The sequence below is a fragment of the Polistes fuscatus genome, unplaced genomic scaffold, assembly GCF_010416935.1.
Source record: "Polistes fuscatus isolate 324 unplaced genomic scaffold, CU_Pfus_HIC Scaffold5, whole genome shotgun sequence".
Taxonomy (NCBI): domain Eukaryota; kingdom Metazoa; phylum Arthropoda; class Insecta; order Hymenoptera; family Vespidae; genus Polistes; species Polistes fuscatus.
The window spans coordinates 6957289-6975215 of record NW_025113129.1 but is presented as its reverse complement, the minus strand read 5'-3'; the positions used below and the strand labels follow the sequence as shown (position 1 = coordinate 6975215).

Here is a 17927-nt window from a genome sequence, read left to right as displayed (position 1 = left end):
ATAATAATAATAACAAGAATAACAGTGATAATAATAATAATAATAATAATACTACTAATAATAATAGTAATAATAATCTACCTTTGTAAGGTATAAAAACAAGGATTTGATAAAACAACAATAACAATATAAATGATGTAAACGTAGTTTTCGGTATCTTTATTTAATATAATTGATTATTTTTATGTTACCAATGATATTACCAAATATTGTCTATATGTATATTAGTTCCTTACATAGAACAAATTTTATTTAGAGTCTACTTTTCGCGTTGGGTGTGATGTGTGTGTATGTGTATGCGCGCGCCTATACAGTAGCATACGTATTACGATGTTTTCTAATATTGCTTTTGCAAGATATGTGATATTTTTCTTTTGTAAATTCTTTGTATTTCTACAGTAAACATACAAATTAAAAGTCCGGAAATTAAAAGTTCACGTTAAATTTAAATTACACATATCATGCGGTTAAAGGAACAATATTATTTATTATCTAAAAAATACCTATTGGAGTTTAATGTTACATTTAATTACGTTGTTAATGAATGAATTATAATTCTGTTGTAATATTATAAATTATTTCATATACATATATTTCATTGCTTACCTTAGTATGCGAATAACTTATTTAGATATATGTTTATACAAATTATTTAAAAATACTTGCATGTTATTTTTAATTGTAATTTTCTTTTCAACGCATATCTTCAACTTGAAAGAATATGTAAAATTATAGATTTTCCTATGCGTATAGCATAAGATTGATATATTTTGTTTATATTTGCGTAAGAGATATGTGAGGTTATGTTATGAAATTAAAAAATTGACGCCATTTGGTAACTATGCAATATGGCAGTACTCGTTGCACGTATACTATAATATAAATATAGCATTAAGAGACATCGACAAAAAACATCTTACTCGAAGTATTTTATCAAGTTTATCAATTAAACTTCTTATAGGTTTTTAAAACGTTATCAAATACGTGATAATGTGGCAAGATAAAGAGATAAGATTTGATGTATTTTACACGTAATTATTTTATCACAATAATCATTTCATAAAGCTATGGCACATTTAAGAAATTGTTATTTCTTTGCTTCTGCAATATTTTTTTAATTTTATCTTTGATATTTTTTTATTCTTTATATTAAGGATTATTCTTTAACGTTTACTAGATGATAATATATTACAAAATGTGAAACAAAATGTAGTAATAGGGATAATAATTACATCAATTATTTGTACTTTTAAATTTAGTCAAATGCAATTACGAGCTGGTGAAATAATGGTAGACAAACTCGATCTAATAGAAGACACGAAAGGAAATTCTGGTGACAATGGAAGATTAATTGTAACGAATCTGCGAATTTTATGGCATTCTTTGTCTTTACCAAGAATTAATTTAAGTATGTTTGAAATGAAATTTTATCAATTTAAGAAACAAAAAAAATGATGCTTAACTTTTGTCGTTTTCTCAGGTATTGGTTTCAATACTTTCGTTACAATCAATTCAAAAACTGTAAGTACAGTAAGTGTTCTTCGTTTGAGGGTTTAAATAAATTATTAGAAATTATGGTATACATAGATATAATTTTTGTGTGTAATATTTTAGATTAAAGGTGGATACACACAAGCCTTACACATTTTAACGTCTTTTCGAAATAGTCAATATGAATTTATATTCACAAATTTAGATTCGAAAAGTACTAGACATTATACCTCAGTTATTGGCGTATATAGGTGTGATTTTGTTTGCTTTATTATAAATAGGATACTTTGAATAACAATTAAAAAATAAAACCAAGTAATTTTTATGCAGAGCTTATACGTCATCCAAAATTTATCGAGAAATTAAATTAAGAAGTGGTATTATTAATGAAAATAGATTGACTTTGTTGCCATATGAAAAAGTTCATTCCAGTTCACCAGACGTATGGAATTTGTCTGTGGAGCAGGTTTCATATTGTTAACTTTATATATTTCTCCTTCTTTTTTTTTCTTCTCATAATAATAATAACAAAATAAGATTAATAATAATATTTTAGGGAAATGTCGGAACTTTGATCGTTACAAATATTCGTCTTGTATGGTTTGCAGATATGAATAATCAATTTAATGTATCGATACCATACCTATCGATTGCTAGCGTAAGTGATCGATAAATGGTACATCTCTTTGTATAGAGATAGTTTTCATGACATTTGTGTGACGTGTGTCATTAACTTGTTAAAAGTTAATCATTTTTAGGTTACAATTAAAAATTCGAAATTTGGGCCGACTTTAGTAATATTAAGCAACGAAAATAATGGTGGATATGTATTAGGATTTCGTATAAATCCAATACAAAAACTTAATACTCTTCATAAAGAAATAAATATATTAATAACAGCGTATAATAAGTCACCAATCTTTGGTGTAGACTACACTCTTGAATATCAGGTAAAGTTATTCTATATAAATATAGATTTTATAATTAGATAAAATATATTTAGATATTTTTTCGTCAAATATATAAATAATAATATATCGAATTGTGTCCAGGGACCGATGGAAGAAGAGATTCACCCAGAACGTTTCAGTGAAATACAAGATAACCAGGCTGACATTTCAGATGCTGTTGGGTATTATTTTTTTGAAGGAGGCTTCATGCAAAGGAAAGCAAATTTCTCAAATTATTTGGGATTAGCTATAGAAGATCCCAGAGAAGGAAGTACCTTACAAAATTTATGGGAACTTGTTCCATCTACTTGATTCATTTTTCTATGCATTAAGAATATTTTCTTATATAGACACCCTTGGCATATAATAAAGGTAAGATTAATTTACGAATAGTAAAACTAGTATAATATATTTTATTAAATACAATTTGCAAAAACAAAAAGACTATATATTAATATTCTTCTTCTGTACACTTGTTCATTATTGTTTATAAATGAATCCTTCAATCGAAATAGAATAGAACGAATGTGTGGTGCATAGAGTTTCAAAATACTTAATATCAAACATAAAGTAGTAATAATAATATAATAATAATAATAATAATAATCATATTAATCATATTAATAATAATAATACAAGAAGAGCATAAAGAGAAACAAAATGGAATAAGATATATTACAAATATAAGGCGTGCAACATTTTTTTATGACCAAATTTTATCAAATGATCGACTTTTGTTATTTCTTTTTTTTTTTCAAAGGCTTAGCTTGGTCTACAATTTAAAGGATGAACAATCGGTTGATCGTTTTGATCATCGATTTCTTCATTAGGTTCATTCTCTTCGGGTTGTCCGACTGGTAATCTATAACCCATATTAATGAGCATTAATTCAAATGGATCTCTATTCATACGTATTTGATTTGCTAATGCGGCATCTTCTAAATTTTTTATTTCCCTGTCGTTGATACTGCCATCCTAAAATTTATTTCAATGAAAAATCAGTTTTCTTCTTTTTCTTCGTATAATTAGTTTTATAAATAAAATCTATGAAATATGAAAATACTTCTGGAAGCGGACTCCACAATCTGATAACTGGATCTATACCGCTTGTTGCCAATAGACAGGTTGATGGATGTGGCTGAAGGCAATTGACAATTCGATCGTCACCTCTTAATACGCGTACAATATTTGTTGTATTCCGATCCCAAATAAAAAAGGAACCATCGTCCGATCCGGCTACTATATACTGTCCATTGCTTGAGTAAAATTCAATATAATTTTCATTATATATAAATATATATATGATGAATTTAATATTATATATTATTTCATATCAATGATTATTTTACATACTTTCCAAAAAAATTGGCTTCTTTTATGTCGGTTGTAGTGTTACAATGACCGCAAAATCTCATGTTATAATCTATAGTATTGCTTCTCCATTCTTTCTCATAGCCTGAGATACGTGAAAGTTCTTGTTCAAAACTATCAATGTCTCTACCTAAAAGATGAAAATGTAGATTTCTTGTTAGATGATCAAAATTGATATCTTTGAAGTTCTTTAGTTATTGCAAACAAACCAGAATCAATAGCTTCCTCAATATCCATTTTCAAAGCTTTGCATGCAGAATTGGATGCGTATTCAGGAAATTTATATAGGAAATTTTTAATAACTTTTTCAGCTTCTACCGACCTATGAAGATCGAACAAACATCGTGCTAACCTATAAATATCGTACATATGTTAAAAATAAAACAAATAAAAAAACGGAATGATTGTGTACGTTTGATTTCATTGTCAATCATGGAAGAGTAAAAGAAATTGTCTTTTTAACCTAAAGTGTGCCTTCACATGTTGCGGGTCAAAAAGCAAAGTTGTCCGACAATCGCGTAAAGCGGCATAAGTATCGCCATCCCTGTAAATTGCAATAATATAGCGGTAATTAAATAAATAAACCTATTCAAGTGTAATAGTACCTATACTGTGTAATTCTGGATAAAAAATAATATTAATAATTTTTTACTTACCAAGCACGTTTCATAAATGCTGCAGCTCTATTAGCAAAAAGTACAGCTGCTGTGGGGCAGTAACTAATTGCTTTATTATATAAATTGATTGCTATAGTATATTTTTGTTGCTCGAAGCCTTCGTTAGCCTATAAAAAGAAAAAAAAAGAAAAAGAAAAAGAAAGAGAAAGAGAAAAAGGAAAAGGAACAAAGAGGAAGAAACTCGTATAATAGTAACAGACAAACAAATTCAATTAATGATATGATGTATAATATACCTGACGCTTTAAATCTTCGACATGATGAGGCAGAGTTCTAATATTTTTACTAGCAAAATTAACATCGTAGCCTTCTATACAACCATTTTTTGATTTGGAATCTTTTTCATTAGTCTCTGTAAAAAATGATAATGAATTTAATTGAATTCATCATTTCTTGAGAATTCAATGACTGAACTAAATGGAATAGAAAAAAGCAAAGACACGTGTAAACTCTATTCTTATTCTATTTCTTACCTGAAATATTTTTAACATTATAACTTTGAAATATTTTCGAATTTTTCGTATTGTTGATATCGTATAAATAAATCTGCTCTCCGCCCATATTAACTAGCAATTCATTCCCATCGGCACTAAAGGTCAAATATGTTGCTGTAAGACTTCTGTGACCGTCACGCAAACGTGAGTGCAGGTGGCCTATTTAATGTAAAAGAATAGTCTCCGTTAGAGAGATCATGTAAGAGGCATCAAAAAGGAGGAGTAAGTATAAAGGAGCCGCGTACGCTATCTCTGATCGTACGAACGAACCCGCGATAAAATACTGTGCGCAACCCAATGGTACATTATCCTCCGGATCACCTGCACCAGCTCGAATGAAGTCAAAATGCCTCCTGCCCCAGTCAACGATCGGTAGCTGTATTATGGAATAGATAGAAAATGTTTTTTAATCTATCAAATGATATGCATACAAATGATTATTCAATAAACATAACCTGAGAAAGTTTGATCATTCTACGATCATACATCCTTATGTAAGCATCGTTTGCTCCAATAGCTACCAATTCTGGTCTCTTAGGATTTATGGAGATACATTTTCCTTCCGCAGATTTTCCCATATGATTGACCAAGTTTATAAGTACGTTAGGCTCAGTATTTTCACACGTATGTGGTGCACGTATATCATACTGTAAGACCAAACCATCCTCAGCCACGCTCCAAAATAATGAAGGTATACTTCCTATCGTAGCTATACGTTTAACACGTCCTAGATGACAATTGCATGCAAGGATGGGTTCCGTTAGACTAAGATCGTGCACTCGTACTTTACAATCAGCTGCCCCTGATACCAATACATTATTATTTGTCTTTGGCATGAACTAAAAAAAAATATTTATTACAATGATGAGTCATAACTTAGTTTGGGTCGGCAAAGTGAAAGTATCAATCAAATGTTTTATAAACAGATTGACAAACTAATCATAATAATTAACCATCTTTACGTATAAATATAGAAATACCTTTACAGAAAATATATTTCCACGGTGTCCTGTCTGAATAACTACTTTTTTTTCATAACGAAATGGATCCCATAATATAATATTTGTATCGTCTGAGGCAGAAGCTAGTACCCTAAAAATATAACCATATTTATCACTAAATTTACATTGATTTCATTTCATTGAAAAATAAATAAATGATACTTACTTTCCAGTTTCATCCCATTCCAAACAATTAACACAACCCGAATGACCATTCAATTCTTTTTCTAGTCCTAATCGCAATATCAAATTTTCAGTAACGTGCAATTTTTGAGAGACCGTATGCGCTATGGATTCCTATAGAAAATAAAGTTGCATGAATAAAGAATGAAATAATGATAAAATAATAATTTAAATAAATAGAGATTATATATATAAGACAAGAGTAATGAATAAATCATACTTGTATTTCCCTTTGTCGGATTAGATTTATAAGCTTGTAGTAATCTTTTTCTTGCCTATGCACTGCCATGATTATCTCGTATACCGTCTGTCTCTTAATATCTACAATAGTATTATATTAAATTCAGTAACTAAAAAGAGAAAGAAAGAAGAGATAAAATGAATGTTACTTATATAATTAAAAGAAAATGTTCACTTTTGTAAAATCTCTTTTGAAAAGAAATGTTAAAAAATATTAAAGGTAAGTTTAACGATTGGAGGAAATATCGTAAAAACATACCAACTATACCAATATTATAAATACAAGAACATAATCAAATGTTCAATACAGAAGTCAAGATAATATTCTATGCAAGGGTCTAAAATATGCAAATGTTAAAGATATTTATAATACAAGCACCGATAGGAAAAAAGTTAATCAGAGTACATTAAGGGTGATTATAACAACTCACCTATTTTCAAATTGTACGAGACATATTTTAATTAATATAAAGAAACCCATACTAACATTTTCAGTCTTATTTCACGTTGACATAGTAATTTTCAAAATCACCATATTTCATTCTCTTTCGTAAATAATAGAATAAAAATAAATATTCGTTACAAGTTCTCTTATGAAAAAACACTGATTAACGTTGCATTTCCACCATTGAGTATCAGAAGCAGTGCTCTCAATCTGAAAATGAAGAATTTCCTACCGATGCATTTTGAAAATTCACGCTTTTCCCGCCAGTAGAATCAATCTTTCTTCCGACTAAAAAAGTCATACAAACTAAAATAGTTATCTTATATCATTTCTATTAACAAAATTACATTAAATTAAAATTATTATTAATTTTTTCCTTATCTTTTCTACATGTAATCTTTTATATTTTATCTCACAATCAGTAAAGAAATCTACCTTATCGAATTACCAACCGAGTAAAAACGATTTATCTAGCTTCTCCATTTTGTTTAGTAGTTAATTCGTTGGTAACGTAGAACGCGGTTAAAATGTAACGGTTTTCGCGTGTTTTTGAATCGGGCTCGTTGGAAATTTTCATTTCATTTGTTTATTTTGTTTTATTTTATCGTTAGAATTGGTTACACAGTTAAAATTTAGTTGTACAATATCTTTAAAGACAAATCAGGTAAAGAATTTTTATTTTTTCGATATAATTGATCTCGTAAGGATAAAAATATTAACAAAATAACCTAATTTAACAAAGTACCATTGCAAATAATTATCCTTTTAGGTTTTATTAAATAAATTATATTAATTATATGATATAGTATCATTACTATTATTATTATTATTATTATTATTATTATTATTATTATTATTATTATTATTATTATTATTGTTCTCATTATTAAATTATTTTAATAATTTTAAATATATTTATTGATCGATTACAATTATTTTATTTCTTTATTTTACAGATACTATCAAAAAATTATATCAGTTTATATGTATCTATTTATGATTGCTGTAAAGAATCATTGCCATTTTTAAGTAAATATTTAACAATGTGTGAGGTAAGATATTTAAGTATATATACATTTATTTTAACAGATAAGATTAATTGAAACTCTCTACATAGTCTTAAGAAAAGAAATATCGATTCCTTTGATGCGTTCAAAAAGAGTATCGAAAATCAACTGGAGAAAAATTCAAAGTCGGAATCGCAGTCGCAGTCGCAGTCGCAGTCACAGTCGCAGTCGCAGTCGCAGTCGCAATCGCAATCGTAATCGTAATCGCAATTGCAGCCACACAGTTACAGTTTATAATTCACAGTTTACAGTCAGTCATAGTCACAGTCACAGTCACAGTCACAGTCATCGTTACTGTACAGTCACACTTTCGATGTAGGAAAATTCGAAGTAGAAACTTTACAAGAGCGAGACGTATATCGTGCCCGTTGTGGTTTCTGCAAAGTCCCGTGGCAAAGACGAAAGTCTAGCTAACGAGGGAGCCAAGAACAGCTTACTTGGCGGAGGCAGACCATTTTCGAAAGTTCCTCGAGTTGTGTAACAAACTTTACTCAGGATTGGTTGCCCGAAGGGACGGGTGGGGCTGACGGAAGTGAAGAAAGGATAGAGAGATAGACAAAGAAAGAGAGTAAAGAGAGAGAGAGAGAGAGAGAGAGAGAGAGAGATAAGCAAGGAGAAGTAAGTCTCAAGTAACATGGCCAAAGAGGAAGGGAACGATGGAGAAGAGTTCCTCCGAGAGAAGAGATTCAGTTAGGATACTACATAACTGATATATATATATATATATCTTATGTATGTATATACTCGTATATACCTACAGACGCGTCCGATGAAATACGTGCAAGCACGTAATAGCAAGCGATACGGAGATACCTTTGGGAACGTGCTTCTTTTTGCAAGCTTTCCATTTCAAAATTGGAAATATAGTATATCTAATGAATTTGTATATTCTCATTTTTCTTAAATGTAAAGAGTAGTATTTTTGTTTGGAAATTGGGTCAAGAAAGAATATCATAGCATTTTGGCACGGTGATTAGAGGTCGCGATCGAAAACCACGAAATGTATCCATAAAATGCATTTCGCGGCTGCATGAGCGAAATGCAGCCGCGACAGGATCGACCAGTCTAATGCCCTCGCATTTCTAATTCCGGCGCTCGCTCACTCGCTCGCGCGGACGTCAAACAAACAACCGGCAATTAAATGCAAATACGGCTAATGCGTTCTGGGTCGGATGTGCAAGTCACCGTGCTCGTTATGGAGATCCACCCGCGGCCATGTTGTTTCGTCCAGTGTGTGTTAGCTGAATGTGTTACTCTATCTATCTATCTTTTTCTTTTTTTTTTCTCTTTCTCTTTCTATTACTCTTTCTTTCTCTTTATTTCTTTCTTCTACAAGTCAATATCGATGTAAACGTCCGTTATATAAAACCGGCTTAAGATAAAACAAGAAGATACTTATCGAAATAAAAGAAAAAGAATAATAAGGTTCTACAAATAACTATAAGCATCATTGGACGTGTTCACACTCTTTACAATTTTCTATTCAATCTTTTTACAAAGATCTAATGATTCCGGCATAACTAACTAATTATCTTAACTGAAAAAAAAATATTTCCATGAGTATTATATACATATATCTAAGATAGTAAATTAGTTTAATTAATAACATTTTGGAGATGGAGAACAATTTTTTCATAGATCTTTGAACGATCTTATATACAAGCTATAATTTAGTCTTGTAATTATCGTCGAGATGTGAAAAGAGAATTAATTTAATAAGATAATCGGGCCGGTAAGGAAAATTTCTCTTTTGAAAAAGTTCACGATCATATTAATTAATTATAATATCTAAATAAAAATAATATTAACACTTTTTTTCTTATTCTTTTCTAGATTAAGCGATAATTGAAACGATCGAACATAACATAAATGACAATTTTCGATAAGAAGAGACCACGAGAAATGGTTTTCTCATTAGACGAGTCGGATTATGGGATTTGTCTTGAATTTGTCGAATCGTTCTGATTCCTTCCGATATTCTCCAAGGACGTTGATCCCAGGCTATTGAAAATCGCGGGAGAAGAGTATAAACCTAGTACGACGATAGATCCTTTTCGTCCTACTAGGTCTTCCTTTTGACGCGACGCATTATCAACGTATATACGTATATCTATCAGCAGAGTATATACCCACAGCATTGAATGGGGATGGTGCCATCGATGAAGAGAAAGAGAGAGAGAGAGAGAGTGCATCGTGTTGTGTGTTCGTGTATACGTCGATCCGCATTATGGACTATGTTCGTATATTACCAGTTCTCGATACACGAAGCCTATGCACGTCGCATAGAATAGACCGGTGGATTACGCGTTATATACAGTCTGTGGGATTTAAGGGATATCGTGTAGTAGTACACACACAAGAGAGTACATTTTTTCCTTCCTCTTTTTTTTCTTCTAATTATAAGAAGAAGCCATTTAGAAGGAAAGAGAGAGAAAATATCTCTAAGGAGATTAGTAGTCTTTTCATTATCATTTATTTAATCGAGTTTTATCTAATATTTTTCATTTATTTCCATCTTTTAACTTTATGTAATTTTCATATTTTTTAGAATTATATTTGAGATTAAGTTGACCGAGAAAGATGACTAGCAAAAGTTGTTCTTATCTTATATATTTTATGTATTTAGTTATAGGGAATTTTAAATTAGGATTGTGAAGAGCATTATATTTATTTACAATTAGAATCTAAACGAGATTCATGTTTTAAGTAGTATACATCCATATGTCCTATACATGTATATACATATATATTATATATAGCTATATAGGTATATGGATTGGTTCGCACGTACGTGGTGTAGAATCTAGTCGAGCAAGCGTGCAATACACGTTCGAGCGTGACAGCACGTGGCTACAATATCGAAATCTTGATCAGCGTATAGATCGAGCGAAGAGCATTCGTCAAGGTTCTTCAAGCTCCCTACAAAATTGTGATACCGATCTTTTTCCTTGCATTAAGCCGCTCGTCACGTGTCCGAACATTTTTTGAACGAAACGTTTCGAATAATACGTAAGCATGTAGGTGTACTATATTGGTATGATTAGGGCTAAACTAAAAAGTTTGATGATCCCAATGATTCGGTTCTTATCTTTTGTTTTCTCTTATAATATAGTTTATTCTTATTTAAATTGCGAATAAAACATTGACTTATAAAAGATGTAATGAAATAAAATAATCACAATAAATCGCTAAAACGATATATCTCTCGATATTTCGAGATTACAAATATATATATATATCTATTCTATCTATTCTAATGATGTATGAAGATGCAATCATCATTGATAGTCGACTTTTCGAAGGATGTAGGAGAAATCGGGGGTTGCGCTACAGCATCGACATCTTCCGTTTTGAGATGAACTCCCTAACGAGGAAGAGACGTGCTTAGAGGACGCGACTGCGAAGAGGACGAGGAGGATGTCTCGGCGGTGGCAACATCGACGAACAGAAGCGGAAACAATTAAATGCTCATGCTCGAGCGATCGCATTGTTCGCGCGTTGTAGAGGGTGTAGAGCGGGGGTTAGGACCGCGGGGGTTGGGACCGCGGGTGCTCGCGATTCGCCGGATCACCGGCATTCAATCGAATCGCTCGTACGGGATACATCGTTGACTCTCCAGACCATTTGTGTGCGTCCATATTGTGTCACCTTTATTTCTCGAATGCCCTCTGATTTGGCCAAGGGTAAAAAAAGAATATGTTTTCTTTCCCTATCTATCTAACGTCGCGTGAGAATCTCTCATCGAAAACGGAAACTAGCTGACGGATGATCAACCGAGCGAAAACTAATCGACTAAATTTATCTTCTACGAGATATCTCTCGTTAACGCAATACTTTTAGAATATATAGTTATTCCTATATCTATTCTATGTGTCTAATATAAGGAAGGGATTCAATAGTTCTTAAAAATTTATTTATATTTGTACTTTTACAATCTTAGGGTATCCTAGATAATTCTATCATCCTAAATAGAAACGTACTTGTGCATCTAAATGCTTCCGTAGGAGAAAGAAAAAGGACTTGAATTTTGACACGCGTCATTTTGACGAAAAACCGCGATATGCAAATGTGTACAAAGCAAACGAGAACATATTTTCTCTCCCCTTTCTCTTTTCTCGGTCTTCGCTACCTAAGTGCACACGCGTACATACAATTGTATACGCATACCTATACACACGCGTGTTATACGTATATATACATACATTTATATATATATATATATAAATAGATAGAGGTACATACGAATTCCATGGAAAATAGAGAAGCCACGTTCTCTAACCAGCACCGAACGAGCCTTCGACCATCCTTCTCTCTATTTCTCTCCTTTCCTCTCGTTTAACTCCTCCGTTTTCGCACATCTGTACAACGACGATCTGTACACCGACCGACCGGTCGGTCGGTCCCTAGGCATTATTTTGCTCGAGGCTACAGCCAACGAAGTCGTCGTCGCTCTTTCTGAACACGGTGTATGAATAAAATATTATTTTCACGCCATATCGCATCAGGCAAGGTCCATTTTCTAGTTTTCTCTTTTCTTTCTTCTTCTTCTTCTTCTTCTTCTTTACCCGTTCGATCTTTTTCTTATACCCAAAATTTTATCGACATTTTCAATTATTTTTATATAAATATCTTAAAGAAATAATAGAATAGTCTATTTTCTCAGTATTATTTCACATATACGGGGTTGTCTAAAAGTTTCTACATTAGTAGTTTTACAATGTGGACAAAAAATAATAGAGCTCAGTCTGTATTAGTCTACATGAATTTGTGTTCTGCATTACGAAGAGTAGCTGTACACATCCACTTTGAAGGCGACATTCAAGTAGGCGTATACTCTTTCAAAGTAGCTATCTCCCGTTGGAGTTAGCAAGCAGCTATGAAAGATAGAGATCACGTTGAACGATGAAAATAATATCGTTAGATAGAACTAATGGAGGAGCCGCGAAAATTATTGCTCAAACGTAGCATATTTATCCTTTACTACGCTTGGTACCGGTCGAGAATGGTAGAGGAGGACGAGGAAGGGAGGTGGTGGAAAGGGTGAGGAGGAAAGGGAGGAGGACGAGAGAAGAGGAAGGAGAAGAGTGGATGGAAAGGGGGCGAAGAGCAATGGGAAAGCAGGTTGGCAGCCACCCTCCGTCGGTGCTGTCGGTGCAACGTGTAATGTATTTTAAAAGCGTGCCTTCCAAGGGTGGCGTCAAAAGCCGATACAAAATATGATCAAATAAAGCGAGAGAGAATTCAATTTGGCAAGCTCTTTCTCCGCGCGGCGGCTTCGGGCCGCATGAAAAATCGCATCAAAACGTTCTCCGGTCCTCTCCTTTCTCTCTCTCCTCTCTCCCTCTCTTTTGAAAAGTAACGCGTCGATTCTTACACGCTGAAGTTACACAGTTGTCATGGTTATTACTATATTAAGAAGATTTATGATCCGATTGGATGGTTTGTATCTAATCATCAATTTGATTCGATTTCGCTTGGTTTTATTTGATTTTTATATGCTGACATGAACGACAAATATTTGCTTGATTTTTCTTCTCGTTCATAGATCGATTTGAAAAAGTGTCGTCGAAAATGGTTGTCACTCGTTGTCACACGTTTGTACCACTATGTCAAGTATTATATTATTTTTTGATAAACAAAAAAAGAAAACAAAGCGAGAATAGGGGTAGGAGTGGAAAGAAAATTCGTCGTTCCATGCCGACGCGCTAAGCGTGCGCTAAGCACATTAGTTTTCGGATAGTTGCAGTATGAGAAAGCAAAAGAAATAGTAGATAGGGATAGGGATATACGATAGAATGAGTATTTTACGCGTGCTCGGAGATACCTATGAATTCGCAAGAGAGTGTGAGAGAGAGAGAGGGTAGGAAAGAGGATAGAAGGAAGACAGAGAACAAATGTACGCGCTTACGAACGCGCGTGTTCGAGGATGCCTGCATGGCAGGTTAATACGGTAGAGTGGAGGGTGGCTGCTGATGTAATTTTTGCCCGTTTGATGTCTTTAATGGAATCAGGCGCGTATCTAGCAGGCGCCACTCAATTTGCCAGGGTGCGACTAATGGCTGCCGAGAGGTAGACGTGGTCGGACCAACGAACGCCCGCGCGCTTTCTCTCTCTCTCTCTCTCTACCCTGGTCTTTCTCTCTCTCTCTCTCTCTCTATCTATCTCTATCTCTATCTTTCGCTCGCTTGTATTTCCTGCAAAAGATCCTACTTCCGTTTTGGTCACCGCTCTTCTTCTTTCTTTACTCCTTCTTATTTTATCGACTTGTTCCTATTTTACAATTTGTAACATTTCCAGCGGTGGATTTTGTTTGTTGAGTCATTTTTACTTTTGTATTTTTTGATTTAAGTATTCCTGATTTTGATTATGCGTTTGCGTATGAATGAAAAGAGCGAATCTTTATTGATAACTTTGCTCGATCTTTTTCATTTCGTCTTACAATTCCAAGTATCTTTCCTGAACGCTTCATTGCATCCTTTTTACCGCCGATTATTTTCAAATTTCAAATATCTATTTTCATATCTTATTTCTTTTATCGACGATTAATTTCACTCGATTTATTCAATTTGTCCACTTTCGTTTTTGATTAAACCAGAGACGAGTAAAAAGAAAAATAAAAAAGAAAAAAAAGAAGAAAATAAATAAAAAGAATATAAAAGAAGTTAGGAATCGTTTATACCGGTTACTTCATCCCTAAAATATATATATATATATATATATTACGTCCCTCTCATTATCACTCTATTCTTCGCAAGCGATCGCGTGGAATGATAGAACATCGACTACGAGTGAGTGTATTTAACCGAACACCCCGAGTTCGACCTAAATGTTTGACATTACCAACAACGGTCATGGACTTGGCGTAGCTTTCTCTCTCTCTTTCTCTCTCTCTCTCTCTCTCCCTTCCTCTCTCTCTCTTTCTCTTTCTCTCTTTCTCTCTTTCTCTCTAACTCACTCACATACATACCCATATACACGAGCATCTCTTTCTCTCTCTCACACACGCACGTACATATACAATATATATATACAAACTCTTCCCCATCATCCATAAGCGTGCCCTTCTCTAGTCGACGTCCCATTCCCCTCCTCAGTCCCCTTTCCACCCCCCTGTTTCTGCCCTCGAAATGCGTTTTCACGCCAATTTGTCTCTCCGGAAGCTTTCACGAGTCTTTACGCTTCCCTCTCGATAGTGTCGTGCTTCTGGATGTAACCACGTGCGCACGTTTCGCATCCTGCCGGCTTTATTCTTTGTATTTGTTAACATGTCAAAGTATATACCTACTTCGTTTTGAAAATTCATCTTAGTTAGGAAACAATTATATATTTTTTATGCTATACCAAAAAGTCTATTTTATATACAGGGTGTATCAGAACGGGTGGTACAACCGGATGGTAGAACCAGGTAGAGATCATTGTACATGTCGGAAAAATGAAGTAACGTTTTTTCGTTTGTGGCATCGTCTTTGAAAACATCGTGTATGCAAATTCTGTGGAGAACGCGTATACTTAATTAATTTTTCTATTACTTATTCGTTAGAAACATTTTTTTTCATCTATGCTTTCGTATTCATTATTCTTTGTAATGTCTACATCATTTTGTCAACATACACGTACGACTTGTTTCTCTTCAGTTTAGTCTGTTTCTAGTAATCGATTCATGGACAATGATACATCGCCAACAGCTGAATATTTATAGAAAACGATTTAAAAATCCTTGTCATCCAGATAAAAGGGTGATACAGAAGAAAGAGGAGAGAAAGGTTACTTTCATAATGATCATAAATCTGATGATAGTAGAAGATCTTTAAATATAAGATTTTCAGCACATGATTTTTTCGAAAATCATTCTTTAAACGAACAAATCTTATTTTGACACGTAAAATTATCCCCTACCCGATTGTACCATCCGTCTAGATACACCCAGCATACATACACATAAATGTACCGATGTAACACATTTATTATAATAAAATAACAATTATAAAATAGCAACCCTGAAAATCAATTTATCGAATGTTGTATGAATAGACGTATAAGCTTCTAAAAAAATATTATATATCTAATAATAAATTAGTATTATTATGAGAGCATAATGCATAATGTTATTACAAACAAAAATATGTATATATATGCATATATATATGTATTTCCATATGCATATGTATCATATACATTATAAATTTTCTGCTGTAATTTGATTAGAATACATTTCTCAACTTGTAATAAAAATCTTTAATATATACGTTCTTATAATATAAGAAGAGAGAGCGAAAGAGAGAAAGAGAAAAGATCTCGAGGTAGCGGAAAACGCATGTGTATAATAACGAGAGGAAACCCGGACGAGCTTTATTTCCCTCGGGGGGACTCCGCGAGAGCTTAGCCACCCCCACGTGCTACCCATTCGACTCGTTCACGAAGAGAACGAGGAGTAAAGACGCGGAAGATCATATCGGAGCAGATAATTGGTCGACGATCCTTTCTTATAAAACCCCCGGACAAGTATCGTTCTTTTTCAACCCTCTTCTCTTCCTCTATCTCTCTATTTCTAACTTTTTGGTCGGATCGAAGCAAAGGAAAGAGGGAGAAAGCCGTCGGATTCGAGGATTGTTTTAATTAAAAGCGACCCGTCGAACCGGCACAGACAGTATATTCCTCTCTCTCTCTCTCTTTCTCTCTCTCTCTCTCTTTCTCTATGCCCCTTTACTTTTTACGTTGAAAATAGAGAAAGAAGTGGTAGTAAAGATTTGGTCAAAAACCATGGTTTTGGAATAAAGTAAAAAATAAATAAACGATTTCGAAAGTTAATATACAATATTATATTATATTTTACTATAATATGTCTTTGAACATATATAGAAAAAAAGAATGATGCATCATACTCGTAACGAAAATATTTTGTTTAGATTTTAATATTATGAAAAGACATATTTACATATTATATATAAATAAATATATATGTAAAAATACATATATGTAAATATATCATATTGCCTATATAAATAATGACCAATATAGACAAAAATATAAGTGAGTCTTTGAAATGTTCCGTGGATGACTATCGATAAGCATGGCTGGTGAATCGAATCTTTAGCTTCGTATGTGATATCCAGTCGGAAGCTGAGAATATAGTGGCTCAGGTTTTACGGTAACGTCGGCATCGGTCGGTGATTATAGGGCCGCGTCTACGTCGGACGAGTCGCGCAAGGTCGAAAGCTTTCCTGATCGAAGAGAAAGAGAAGAGAAAAGAAACTGGCCGATGCGAGCCAGTCGATAGCGATCAAAGTCGCCGCTAGAACCAAAGAAATATATTCTTTCAACGAAAAATAAGAGGAAAAGAAAAAAGGAAAGTTGCTGAGTAAAAACATTTCATTAAAATAGAAACAAAACGTTTATATTCGTACAACGTTAAAAGGACATAGAAGAAAAATGATTGAAAGATGAGGAAGAGAGAAAGAGAAAGATTGAGAGGAGGGGTAGGGGGAGGGGGCTGGTAGGTTCTTTGGTAGGTGCGAATTTATTGAGGGTGGAAGTTGTAAAAAAAAAAAGGAAGGGGGATAGGAATGAGAGGAAAAAGTAATGGGCGAAGACAACGGACGAGAGGAGAGTTAAAGGAAGAAGGGGTAGGGAGGAGAGGGAAGAAGGGCGATGCACTCGGTGTTCTCTTCAAGGCACAGGCAGGATAAATAAACGCGGCTCGCCGCCCTCTCATCTTGGACACCTCTATTCCAACGCATCTCGAATCGCAAGTCATTGCCTCCCGTTTCTTTAACACGGATAGCTCGAAAAGATGAAGAGAGAGAGAGAGTTTTACTATCTTTTATGTTAGTCCTAGAGAGAAAAATCTGACCAATTTCTATTTAAACGTCAAATATAAAATACCTATTTCAATATTGCGATTGTTTATATTTCATGTTTATTAAGTATTTTCAAGAACACTCTATTTAAACAAATCAACATTTATCTACTTTATATCATTAGGATAAAGAATTCAAATCTCAATTGACG

The 17927-nt window shown here is 33.3% G+C and overlaps 2 protein-coding genes and 1 long non-coding RNA gene across 8 annotated transcripts; 2 read left to right on the top strand and 1 right to left on the bottom strand.

Moving 5' to 3' along the window:
- Window positions 1–3: 3 nt before the first annotated feature.
- Window positions 4–4416, top strand: LOC122522231 (Bardet-Biedl syndrome 5 protein homolog). 3 transcript variants are annotated; one of them, XR_006305017.1, is made up of 9 exons: window positions 4–1031; window positions 1260–1408; window positions 1481–1530; window positions 1615–1742; window positions 1822–1957; window positions 2048–2149; window positions 2250–2441; window positions 2544–2813; window positions 4124–4416. XR_006305017.1 is itself a non-coding variant. In XM_043643102.1 (8 exons), the coding sequence occupies exons 1-8, from the start codon at window positions 991–993 to the stop codon at window positions 2751–2753; spliced, it is 999 nt and encodes a 332-aa protein (XP_043499037.1). In that variant the 5' UTR covers window positions 4–990; the 3' UTR covers window positions 2754–2883. The 3 variants fall into 3 exon arrangements, 2 of the variants coding, with proteins under 2 accessions (XP_043499037.1, XP_043499036.1); XM_043643102.1 differs by lacking the exon at window positions 4124–4416 and having other exon boundaries at window positions 1481–1521; window positions 2544–2883; XM_043643101.1 differs by lacking the exon at window positions 4124–4416 and having other exon boundaries at window positions 2544–2883.
- On the bottom strand, window positions 3126–7047 carry LOC122522228 (WD and tetratricopeptide repeats protein 1-like). 4 transcript variants are annotated; one of them, XM_043643088.1, is made up of 14 exons: window positions 6839–7047; window positions 6388–6517; window positions 6151–6281; window positions 5964–6075; window positions 5439–5822; window positions 5254–5359; window positions 4963–5142; window positions 4726–4841; window positions 4469–4596; window positions 4276–4356; window positions 4022–4164; window positions 3795–3942; window positions 3505–3697; window positions 3126–3416 (listed from the first exon to the last, which is right to left on the bottom strand). In XM_043643088.1, exons 2-14 carry the CDS (start codon window positions 6454–6456, stop codon window positions 3204–3206), a joined length of 2004 nt encoding a protein of 667 aa, XP_043499023.1. In that variant the 5' UTR covers window positions 6457–6517; window positions 6839–7047; the 3' UTR covers window positions 3126–3203. The 4 variants fall into 4 exon arrangements, with proteins under 4 accessions (XP_043499023.1, XP_043499022.1, XP_043499025.1 ...); XM_043643087.1 differs by having other exon boundaries at window positions 6388–6488; XM_043643090.1 differs by having other exon boundaries at window positions 6895–7047.
- Window positions 7048–9369: 2322 nt separating this feature from the next.
- LOC122522227 lies at window positions 9370–11118 on the top strand. The gene is made up of 2 exons (XR_006305016.1): window positions 9370–9651; window positions 9753–11118. It is a non-coding gene; the product is annotated as an uncharacterized LOC122522227 (long non-coding RNA).
- Window positions 11119–17927: the final 6809 nt, after the last annotated feature.

Excerpts from the sequence above, each read along its gene's own strand:
- LOC122522231 (XM_043643101.1), top strand. The coding sequence starts at position 991 with ATGTGGCAAGATAAAGAGATAAGATTTGATGTATTTTACAC. Across the intron at positions 1,531-1,614 it reads ATTCAAAAACTGTAAGTACA|ATTAAAGGTGGATACACACA; the intron begins GTAAGTGTTCTT and ends GTAATATTTTAG. Across the intron at positions 2,150-2,249 it reads CATACCTATCGATTGCTAGC|GTTACAATTAAAAATTCGAA; the intron begins GTAAGTGATCGA and ends AATCATTTTTAG.
- LOC122522228 (XM_043643088.1), bottom strand. The coding sequence starts at position 6,456 with ATGGCAGTGCATAGGCAAGAAAAAGATTACTACAAGCTTATAAATCTA. Across the intron at positions 5,360-5,438 it reads GAATGATCAAACTTTCTCAG|CTACCGATCGTTGACTGGGG; the intron begins GTTATGTTTATT and ends TCCATAATACAG. Across the intron at positions 3,417-3,504 it reads TGTGGAGTCCGCTTCCAGAA|GATGGCAGTATCAACGACAG; the intron begins GTATTTTCATAT and ends AATAAATTTTAG.